General features: G+C 44.6%; 1 protein-coding gene across 1 annotated transcript in view; it reads right to left on the bottom strand.

Annotated features, from left to right (window-relative positions):
• The window catches only part of ADAMTS3 (ADAM metallopeptidase with thrombospondin type 1 motif 3), a 54070-nt gene extending 53454 nt beyond the window's left edge, over window positions 1-616 (bottom strand). The window contains exon 1 of the mRNA XM_039550935.1: window positions 492-616. Coding sequence (XP_039406869.1) covers window positions 492-560 — 69 coding nt within the window. The 5' untranslated portion in view covers window positions 561-616. The remainder of the gene's footprint in view (window positions 1-491) is intronic.
• Window positions 617-12033: the final 11417 nt, after the last annotated feature.

The raw sequence follows: 12033 nt of genomic DNA, 5'->3' as shown, positions 1-12033 counted from the left end.
AGCAAGGATTTAACAGCAGGAAAGTGAGGAGCTCCAAGAAGCATGGGTGCTGGGGCAGAGAGGAAGCAGCGAGCTGACAGCTCATTGTGTCTACGCTAGAGAATAGGAAAGCCAACTGGACCACAGTGACCGCAGGGACGGTAGCAATGACCCGATGTCACGGTCAGCTCACTGCTTGATACTTGCTCTTGCCAAGGTTAGGGGACCCAGGGGGATAGGGTCCAGAAGGAAAGGACCCAGGGGCTGCTGCTGCAGGACCCAGCCTAGCCCGGGGATGCCGTGTCGGTTCCAGGCTGCTTGGATGCAGCGGTCTGCAGCACAGAAGAGGGCAGAGAGCCGCCCGTCCACCTCAGCCTCTCCTCGCCCCGGGCCGGTACCGCCCGCGGACCCCGGGGGGACAAGGAAGGACCCTGGGGGACAGCGCGGAGGCAAGGGGAGGGCGGGTGTCCCCGCACTCACTCCCTCCCTCCCTCCCTCCCTCCCTCACTCACCTGCCGGCCGGGCGCAGCGCGGGCCCCCAGGAGCGCGGCTGCCACTACCCAGAAGGGCAGGAGCACCATCCCGAGCCGGCCGCCCGCGCCCCGGCCCCGGCCGCGCTCCGCCCGCTCCCTCCTCCTGCCGCTGCCTTCCCTGCCTCCGGCGGCGGCTCCCGGGGCCGGGGCCGGCTGGGCGGGCGGAGAGGCGCCGGGTCCCCCGCGCCGCCTGTTGCTGTGCGCCCGCCGCGACCCGCGGCGCTGATAAACCCACGGCAGCTCCGCCTCCGGCCGAGCCGGCGCTCCACGTCAGGCACGGCCCGGCCCGCCGGGGAACCGCCGGGGAACCCGCCCGGCTCCGCGCACAGACACACTGAGGCACAAATCCTGTCACTGTGCTCCCGCTGCATCCCCGGCACTCCCCACCCCTGCTACGTGCGCCTGAAATCCACCGAGAAACAACTTTCCTGTCCGTCCAGCCATCCTCCCTCCCTCCCTCCATCCATCCATCCATCCATCCATCCATCCATCCCACCCACCATCACTGCCTGCATCACACCCTGGCAGGGACTCCCAGAACAGCTCCCCAGCCTGGGACCACATCCTCAAGCTTCCATATTTCCCATTAACCCAAGGCAGACTGCAACAGCTACAGTCTTAAAAGCCCAGAAGGGTTTTGGTTGGAAGGGACCTTAAAGCTCATCTCATTCCAACCCCCTGCCATGGGGGCCACTGGACCAGGTTGCTCCAAGCCCCCTCCAACCTCGTCATGGAACACTTCTAGGGATCCAGGGGCAGCCACAGCTTCCCTGGGCAACCTGTGCCAGGGCCTCACCATTCTCATGGTAAAAAAACTTCTTCCCTATATCTAACCTAATGCTCATTCAGTTTAAAATCATCACCCCATGTTGTGCCCCAACAGTTCCCAAGGGTGCCACTGGACTGGAGTCTGACCACAAAGCCATTTCTGTCCCCACCAGCTGGGAGCTCAGCACACAACACAAAAGGAAATGGCACCCAGCCTGGGCAGAACCCAAAATCCACTTGCACCGTGCCTTCCGCAGACAGAAATCTGCGCAAACACACTCTGTACACCTTAATTTCCCCAGAAGATGTTAAGCAGCTGAAGCTGTGCGCAACCAGCTGGTAACAGATCCCACTGGGGCATCCCCAAGGGGGAAACAACTTTCAAGGAGGCAGAGATCAACTACTCCAACATCCTTGAACTCCAGCAGTGTTTAACTGAGGACTGAATTTTTTCAGGGTCAGAATTAGCCAGTATCATGAACATGTGGATCCCAGTTTAAAATCCAATTTAAAACCATTTTGTTGTACCTTCTGCATTACCACTCCTGTGAAACATCACAACCAACCAAAATCAGTTTCTGTTGGCCTCACATAGCACAAACAAATGTTCTGCTGCTGCTAAACGTTCTCAGAATACACTGACAGCTTAACTACAATTTTTAAGTTGACCTCCCTGCCAGAAATCATCGTATCTATATGAAAAAGAAAATACCGGTTCTACTAAATCCAAATTGCGTCACAGCAACATTAAAGAGGAGGAGAGCGTCAGCCTTGATTTTCAGGAGATACCTTGAATATTCCAACCACAGCAGCCCTGCTGTTTCAGAGGACACAGGTCCTGAACTGCACGATATCCTCTCACAAAGCAAAAAAAACACAAGGAATTTTTCTGAGAGAGTGGGAATGTATCTGTTATTACAAGTGTACAGTCATTTCTGCACATAAAACATGAAGCAGCCTGTCACATTCAGCACCAGCAGCTGCACAGAGCCAACTTCTGGGAAAGCCCAGAATCGGAAAGGCTGAGGTACTCTGAAGTGCCAGCTCCGTAATTCTGCATTAAAAGGCATTTCACTTACTGTGCAACTATTCCCCGCTTTACTTCCCTCATGGTTCACTAGGTGACCTCAGACCTTGCTTATTGCACATCATTCAAATCCTGAACACAACCTTGATGTCCTTGCGGGTTTTTCTGTAATGTGACACGCCTGAGTGCTGTGTGCTGCAAACTACCTGTTTGCTGCGGGGAAACCATGAACAAGAACAAGTCTCAGGTGTTTCATTCAGGTTAATTACAGGGGCCCTTTAGGGAATCACAGACTGGTTTGGGTTGGAAGACACCTTAAACCCCATCTAGTCCCAAACCCTGTCGTGGGTACAGACACCTTCCAGAGGCACAGGGATCCAAAGTCCTGACCTCTAGTAAAGCTGTTTCTTTGCTCTTAAAAACATTCTTGCAATACAGTGTTAAGTCTGTTACCTCCTAAGTGATTAAGCTTTGCCAAACTGGCTTAAAGTGTTTCTAAATGTCAAAGAAACCAAGATACACAACAGACAGAGTTGGGGGCCACGGCAGATGCTCTGTTTTGTGGCCTATCAAAGGCTTAACAGAATTGTAAGAAAGCAAAACCAAGGTGTTAAAGTTAGATGCCCCATTTTTTCTAATAAGAAACAACACGAAGTGCCACTCCTGTAACACATGTAAATCAAGGCAGTATTTGAAAGTTCAATTTCTCATCTCCAACAGCCCAGTTTGGCACACTATTATCAGAGAAATCATAGATTTCTTGTGTGTATTTCTAGTCTGTTACACATACATATGCATATATGTATTTACATATGTGTATACATATATAGAGCTGTTAAAAATCTGTTAGGCATTTGCAATTCTAAAATCCCTCAGACTTTCTGCATCTGTGCAACTTTGGCTGATGCACGAGACTGACAGCCACAAATATTTTATGAACCTGAGACTGCGCCTGAAGCAAAGAGGCACTGAACTCTGTCTGGAAGGCTTTGCACAGGGCCAGGGTTTGGAGTGGGATGGCTGCAGCAGGATTTTGCAGGGATAATACTCAGGCGAGTAAAACATGGCATTACCTGATCTGGAACATGGTCTCCATGAGGTCTCACATCCTCTCACAGCAGAGGAATGCAACAAAGCAATTTCAAAGTCAGGCTTAATTGGAGCAAGAATTCAAACTGAGAAAATTTAAAGAATATTGCCTCTGTGGAACCAAGAGGAGTTACTGATCACGAGTTCTTGCAATGCTATTTAATCCAAGCTTCAAATATAGATTTTTTGAGACAAGCCCCTTGTAAACTCAACTATAACATCTAGCAGGAATATTTATAGTGTAACTTAACTACAACATCTAGGAATAATAGCTATCATCCAGACAAATCCCAGTCTTCGCTGATCCTGTCCACACACATGGTTTAACGCTCAGTTTTGCAGTGATATTTCCTGATATTTAGGAATCATTACAATTTATTGAGTTTTTGATTTACATACGCATTTGATGACCTTTCTTAATAGGAGCCAGTTTGGAAAGCATTAATTCTGTTCGTTCTGCTGAAATATGGCTTTGGTGTCAAAACCTGACTACCTTTAATGACCGATACCTCATGCCTCAGGTTCTCATTCTCCATGGAGCCTGCCTGGATAGAAATATAATGCAAGGATGGAATCCCCTGTGAGGCAGGGTGACTGGTGACCCAGACCCTGCTCTGTGACACACCAGAACAAGTGACCATGACCTGCTCAGGTTTCCAACCTTAATGGCAAGGAGAATTTACAAGAACCAATTTTATGTTCTAAAACATTGCTGCAACAATGCAGAAACCAACCTCCTCCAGCTGCCCTGTGCGACAACTCCAGTTGTGCATCCCAAAGGTCCCAAAGCCTTTTTGGCTGAGATACCACCATTAAAATTTCAGCCTTATGTGCCATCAAGTGACTTGCCATTTGATTTCCAAACCTGCACAGAACGCTTTTTTTAGCATTATCTACGTAAGAAGGAGATCCCAGTGGCAAGGTGTCAGACCAAGATTGCCAGGCTGTATGTGAAACCCAAGCACTCTATAAAAGACAGTACCTCTAGTTTCTCCTTCATGGTGCATTAAAACTGGGAATATTAAACCACACAACCATATTTAATTCTTTTAAAGCTGCTCTTAATCTAGCAGGTTGTTAAATGAAGAAATATAGCACACCTATTATTTTTAACAAAGCAGAGCAAGATTTATGGGCAAGATTTAACCACAAGACACAGGAAACTGGAGAGAAAAATGTGAGATGTGAAAAAGATGTAAAAGATGTGAGATGTAAAAGACACTGTGAAAAATAAAAAGGAATTAAAAGAAGCAGTGTTTGTGAAATTAGTACAATTAGCACATGCCATAAAATTGTTCCTATTCTGAGGTGATGAGTTTTAAAACAGTATGTGCCAAATAAAATGCAATTATACCCACCCTGAATCTTGAAAAGAAATTATAACCTTGTTCCATGTCTAAGTTAATGGTTTCATTTGATGATTCAAAGGTCTTTTCCAACCTAAACAATTCTGAGATTCTATGTTCATTTCCCGCTGGCTTCACCAGCTCAACACTATTCCTTTGTAACTTACAAAGTGCTTTGGTTTTAGTCATATTCTTAGAGAAGTTTTTGGGGAGGAGGATGACTGCAGAGAAAGAAAGGGGATGTATTTTCAGTGGTTGCGTTTCTGTCACCGATTCACACAAAACACGTTCCCATACAGAGGGAGGGAGGGAGGCTGCACACTTTAGCACTCCCTTACCTCTCAAATATAATGAAAATCAACTTGCTTGGCATGATCCCCTAAACCCAGAAAAGGCAAAAGCTGCACCACAGAAATGAACAATGAAAAGTAAAAATCAGTAATATCCTGTTGAAAATCAGTTCCCTAAGCAAGTCGATGGGAATGACTGATTCAGCTCCAACTCACAGCTCCTTACTCCAAAGAGTTATGATGTTACCTGATTACCTCACAGAATACTCCAAATCCATCACGTCAGTAGTTTTTGTCACTTCTTTTTCCTTAATTCTATTAGAAAAGGTCATTCCATGACACAAGAGCAAATGCAGCAGTGGAGGACGGCTGCCAGCAGCGCCTTCGGTCAGCATTGTAATAACCAGTGCAGTTGGATCCCAAGAGATAACACTGTTCCTGGAAGCTGCCAGCTGCTCCAAGGGCATGCTGACCAGGACCAGTGGAAGGTGCAGACTGCATCTGACCTAACCACAACCCCACACATCAGCTTGGCATTTTATTTTATCAGTGTCTATGAAGAGACAAACAGCTGATGCCACTATCTTTCCACTAAATGCATCTCGACATTACAGCTGCAACCCTGCAAAGGATGCCAGGACAGAGACCCCCCAGCTCTCTTAGCCCTCCTGAAAATCCCAGCCAGGAGCTGTGTACACAGATCCTTCCAATTCACATACTTCCTGAGAAAGTGTACAGGCAGTCAAGAATTACCACTTTGCCTTCAATTTGCTGGGATGCTTCCAAATCACTTCCATTCCCAGAAGGAATTAAAACAGGTGCTTTGTCTCTGCAAAGCAGCTTAAGCTAAAGTCCTGATACCACTTGCTGCTCTCACACGGGGTCATGGTCATTAAATATTTAAGCCAAAACAACAGTAAGTTGAGAGGAGAGAGTGGCAAGTTTAGCAGACAAACCCCTGCCTCTCTGGAGTCATCTTCTCTGCTCCCTCTCGAGGGGGCTCCAGCTGCTTTAACAGCTCAACAGAACCACGAGGCACAACCCCAAATACTGTTTAAAAAACAGAAGCTTAAATGAAAATGAGAACTGAGCTTCTGACCTTACCTAGGGTCATCTCACCACGTCACGGCCGGGGTTATTTCCAGGGCAGCATGTGAGAGCTTTCACTGCAGCAGCTTCAATAGGACTTTGCCCATGGATTAATGGATGACTTTGGCTTCTCTTTCTTACCAGCCTTTACAATTCAGGAGAACACACAGAGGGTTTCTTCTGCAGCAGCTGAGTAAAAAGACAAAAGTGAGCTAACCTCCTGACCTGCAAAATAACCTCATGGAGAAATCCATTCAACAGAGCTGCTCGCTTAGCCTGGGAAAAGGAAAAGCGGAGGAAACAATACCTTGGATGCTGCTTAAGAGGGGAAACTACCACAGCAATATTTTTGCTCAACTTCTAGGCAACTTTTAAGAAAAGTAGAAGCAGCAGGGACTCCCAATCCTACGCACCAAAGGAGGAGGAAAAGGGAGACCTTGTGCAGATGGAACATGCACATGTTCAGTTTCAAGTGTATAAATATATATAGAAATCCCAGTGGAGCTAAAGGAGGCTGCTCTGCAAGCTCCAGTTCCAGTGTGTGGCACCACTTTGGCATTATCCAGGGTTGTGCTATGGCACAGGGGCTGCAACTCCAGAAACCCCTGGGACAGCACAGGATGGTTTACTGTTCTGATCTGCATTTAAAAAAGGATTACAACACTACATATGGTATTATTTTAGGATTTCATTTACATTCTAGCCTGTTTGCAACAAATTGCTGGATAATACCTGAAATTCACCTCGAGTTAGTAGTGTAGTTACACATAGGTAAGCATGCACATGAAAATATGTGGGGAAATATGTATAAACATTTTTCTTTGCTGTTTCCTGCTTCTTTTCTGTTGGTTAGTCAAGGTCATCACTGTTTATGACCTAAAACACAGTGGACAAGCTTATATGCACACCATGCTGTTATAAAGAGGCATGGTTGAAATCCATTTTAAAAGCTAGGCACTGGATTTCAAAGGTGAAGACAGCTTCTATTGAAACTCCTCGCTATAATGGGGGTGATCTATGTCCTAGCTCCCCTCTCTTTTGGGGGTTTTAAAGTGCACTTTTGCTTTTGTATGATAACTATATGGAGAAATACTTAAAAAACATAGTTATTTATGAATTTATTTGGTTTGCATACCTTTATCCAGACTGGAAAATTCAGTAGTAATGGCCCCCGGCTCCAGGAGGTGCCATACAGGTGTCCCAGCAACACAACACTGCACTTTGAAAAGAATTAAAAACTGCAAAGTGTCTGATGACTAAGAAAACACTCAGGTTTCCTTCTGTCCAATACAGTTTCTAATAGGATACACACTATCGAGACCAGCATAATTAGGGCATTTCAATGTCTCCTCTTTCCATTTTATTTCCCAAATGAAATCATGGCACGTTTTGCAAAGTCTAATCAGTAATACCATTTTTTCCCTTGAAGCCAAAGCCTCGTACATCAGGGTTATGACTTCCTAGGCTTGACCTGCATTTCTTCCCAGCAGCTTCATTTAAGTTCAGTTTAAATTCAGAGAGCTGCCAAAACATCTAGAAGCAGGAGACCGCAGTTTTACGTTGTCTGGTCTCAGCAGCCTGTTCTCTTCTCATGTTCTTATTTCTCCAGCCTGCAGGGAAAAGCAGGAGAGAAGAACGGGAAGAAAGGCAAGTGCCCAAGTACTTCATGGAGCCTGATTCTTGCAGGTTCCTATCACATGCTTGAGAGCACTCACTGGGACTTCTCCTTGTGAAAAGGCTTTTCCTTAAGCCTCAAGTTGTGTGCAAAATCACACATTTGTAGGGGATCTGATACCTGTGTGAATTTAATAGATTCAGCAGAGTTCAGCCAATGAACTCAGAAGTTATTGAGGAACAACCATGAGCCTCAGGGCCCAAGCATTCTGCTGCTTTTAGTGACTTGAAGTAATCATGACCTAAGTATAATTAAAGCATGCTCCTTACCTGCATTTCTCAACTGTTCCAACTTTAACTTGGAATCTTAGCTTTCCCACGGTCTTTCTGCACCTTCCCCTCAGCCTCCCACTCCATGCAGCTAGTTTTGACTTCAGGACAAGTTACAGGAGGAGGTCCAAAACTCAAGTGTAGCATTCAGTCTCAAATGGGAAGTTCATCATCTGAGGAAATTCAAGCCAAATTTAAAATATCAGTAACTGCTATCACTTGTTTACTTCACTCCCTGCCAGCATCTTTCACCTGGTTATCCCTTTTCAGAGCCTGAGGAAGAGTACCATGTCCTTCAGTGAAATATCCAAATAATTAGAATTTGTAAACTTGGATTCTTATTAGCAAAGAACTGCATTTTTAAGATAAAATATCTATTTTAATTTCAAAGGAAGAAAGGACTTAGCCTATGGCTGTTCAGTGTAAAACAAAATAAAAAAGCTCTCGTTTAATGATTCTCCTAGAGTGCCATGTAGCACGAAACCTGAGCCTTTTTCTAGTCTCTTAATTTACTACTTGCTGCCTTGCTGCTTTGTGGAAAAGACACTTGATACCAGAGTCTTTTCACAGGCTTCATTCTACACTTAACTAAGACTTGAATTCAGCACAGGAGAAAGGGGGAATTCACACCCTGGGCAAAGTGAGTGACAGCTTACAGCTTGCTGATTCCACATCCAAACCAGAAACACTCTGTAATTCAGCTCTGGGCCAAGGGCTGATCCCTTTCACTTCCCGCTTACACAAATCACTGATCGGGATCCATCAGTCGTTAGCTGAGCCCTTTGGTCTTGTTTTTCCAATGTAACAGTGTCAGAGTGGACTTTGCTGAAGGGAATTGTCCAGCTCCAGCTGCTGGAGCAGCTGCAGGTGAGCCAACCAAGGCACTGCAAAAAAAAGAACAGAGGTAATGGAAAAAAGGAGCAAGAAGATAAGGAGTATCAGCCAGCCAGGTAAGGGGAGGAAGGGGCAGAAGACAGCTAAGTGTGTCACTTCACCTGGAAGGAGGTGAGGCTATGTGCTCACTCAGCCAGGAAAAGGAACAGAAGTTGCCATTTCTGAGTGCTAGGCACTGCTACCTGGTGTGTCCTTTCATTCCACAGCAGAGGCAGAGATCTTACCTGGAAACACCGCAGGACCAGGTGATGTAAAACTTCCTTGCTGGGTACCAAACAGCAAATCAAGTGCCTTTCAGTCATCCTCAAGACCCATAGGGAACTAGGAAGTTCCCTGTGAAGGATGAACCCATCCTTCAGCCCCACAGGACACTGTGTTTCTAATTGCCCTACAAGAAATACAAACACTTGCCATTTTCCTTAATAAAAACCAAAATACCTTCAGAACTTTACGTGCACACATTACAACTTGATTATTTAAACCTTCTTCTTGAAACCTTCTATGGAAAGCCTAAAAAGCAATCACATAAAATACTAAAACTTGACTGAAATCTCAGTACCTTTTGGTCATTCTCAGTAATTTTTAGCTTGCTTTGGGCTGGCAATGGTCTGGTAACACCACTTTTATCTTTTGCAGTACATTAACTCCTTGTCTTTTGTAGATTTTACTGAATCTAATACCTTAAAGACAAATACAACAAGAAGTGCAGAATTTTATCTATTTTTCTTTACTACTCTGTAAAGGTCTGTTTTTCACGTGATTTAAACAGCAAAACCACTCATCAGCTCAGGTCATTTAAAAGGTTTTTAAGTATTGGACCAAGTTTATAGGAAAGCTTTCCTACACTGCAATCTGGCTCTAACTCCTGAGTTCATGAATGGCATGTGGGGATGATTTAAAGTTACCTTTCTCCATCGTCTGTGCCAGCAGTGAGCTGTCCCCTCTGATAAAGGGCAGAGTGGAAAGAAATCAGTAACTCCTTAAAATCACCCCAGTGGGAGCTGCCAGAGGTCAGGAATCCCAGCCCTGCTGCTACTGAAGCCCTTCATTTACTGTCCAGTGTTATATGTGTGAAGTGATTGAGTGGTTGCTCTGTTCTGCCTACTAAGTCACCTTTCTATATTTAACACATCACCGCATAAAACACCACAGTGTACCTCAAGTATGGGAGGCTCCATGTAAAATTGAACTCTACTTTAAATCTTCCTGAAAAAGCAGCCCACTCCCCACTTCTGAAGAGAACTGCTTTTCCTCTCTCTGCTCAAAAATTCCAGTAGGCAAATACATCTGAAAGGCTCAAAGAGAGCTCCGAGGACTCGAAAAAAAGAGAAACCAGCATTGAAAATATCCTGAAGTATTCTGGGTTGACAATCACATTTGTACAATAAAATATTTGTCCCTTTTTGCCCCAAAATAGCCTCTAAAATAGCTGGACGATAAGAGGTGCCTTTATACTTATGAGTCATTGGAAGCAAAGGTGAGTCCCGTTGGTGGGCCCAGCCCAAGGACCATTGCAGGCGACAGAGGCTGTGAACTGCCTGGGCTTTGACTTATCCTCTTGATGGTTCTAAGTGCTGGCAGCACAGGATGCTTTATTCCTGTTTTTATTTATGCTACAGTATCATTCCCAGCCCTTCAGCTTTGCATTTTTTTTCATCCCAGCTTCTGCTGATGCACCCCATCTGCGCTGCCCTGGGCTGGGACCGCCCATTCTGCCTGAGTCAGCAGCACAACACTGACCCACTGCTCTACCCCAGGTTCCTTTTCCAAATAGCAACATATTTCGATTAATCCCACTCTATCTATTCCAATGCACTCACATTTTTATACAGTGATATTGAAGAAGGAGAGATCCTTAGTATAAACTGGTGTCGTTCCTTAGAAAACATAGGATCACTACCAGGCACCAAGGGGTCGGTACACCCAGGAGGTAAGAGGCTTTTAGCCTAAAATACAGATTAATAAAGGATATTGTTGCAGCAAGAAGAAGCAAAAGGAAGAGGCACCGAGTGAAAAGTATGATAGGAAAGAAGACTCTTCAGACAGTTAAAAACCACAAGGCCCAAGCTAAAGCCTCTGGAAAACATTTCAGTGGTCTGTGAAAATCCTTATCAAAGGACCCTTGGCCTTCTTGGTCTGACTGATAAGCTAAGCAACCTTTCACTTCTTATTTTAAAGAATCCCCAGTTAAAGTAAGTATCTTTCATGCCAGTTACGATACAACCCAAGCTTCATTATTTTGCATGGGGGAGGCCTTTTTTGCCATTAAGACATTCCAATTAACCTCTTTCCATACTGTTGCCAACACTGAAGTCTAAAGTTAGTGAAAAAAGGTCACTCTCTCACTTCCCAGATTTATCTAAGAATCAAGGGAGTGAAGATCTGTCACTACAAGCTGTATCCTGAGGATCTTTCTCTTCACAACTACTACCATTTATTAGAAAACAATACACAGGCTACTAAGATCTCTTGAAAATGGATTAAATTGACACTAAATGATGGAAAATCGCAAATAATTGTATTTTTTTTGCTAATTTACTATGGAGAGAAGACTTTTAAAATTACTTTTTTTGTGTGTACATATGTGCTTCCTTCATGCATTTTTGCTGTCCAATTCTAACAAAATTTGGCAAATAGGTAGAGATCTCCAAGATGCAGTTTCCTTGTTAAGAAGACGTTGCTCCTGCAAATTTTGCAATCTAAGTAGTAGGTTAAGGAGAAGACTGTCCAAGTGGCCTAAAAGAAAAGCTGTAACATCAGCCTCACTGGGAAATAAATCCTTCAGAATACATCAAGGAAATACTGAATTACTTTTTCCATTATATAATTTAAGTCCTTATATTATATTGAAGCAATGTCATCCCATGCACAGGAATGGTTCCTAAGTGAAAAATACAAAGCTTCTGTTTTGGCTGCACAGGTACATGCTAAATAATAATTATGAATTAAATGCCAAAAGTCCTCAGTGTGACGCAGATAGACCAGATTATCCCTAAAATACTTGTCAGAACTTTTCCTTGTGAATTAAGTCCTGTGCTGCAGAAGAACACTTACGGACATGAGGAACCTGAAAT

This window comes from Corvus cornix, chromosome 4, assembly GCF_000738735.6.
Source record: "Corvus cornix cornix isolate S_Up_H32 chromosome 4, ASM73873v5, whole genome shotgun sequence".
Taxonomy (NCBI): domain Eukaryota; kingdom Metazoa; phylum Chordata; class Aves; order Passeriformes; family Corvidae; genus Corvus; species Corvus cornix.
This window is presented reverse-complemented; position numbering and strand designations above follow the sequence as displayed.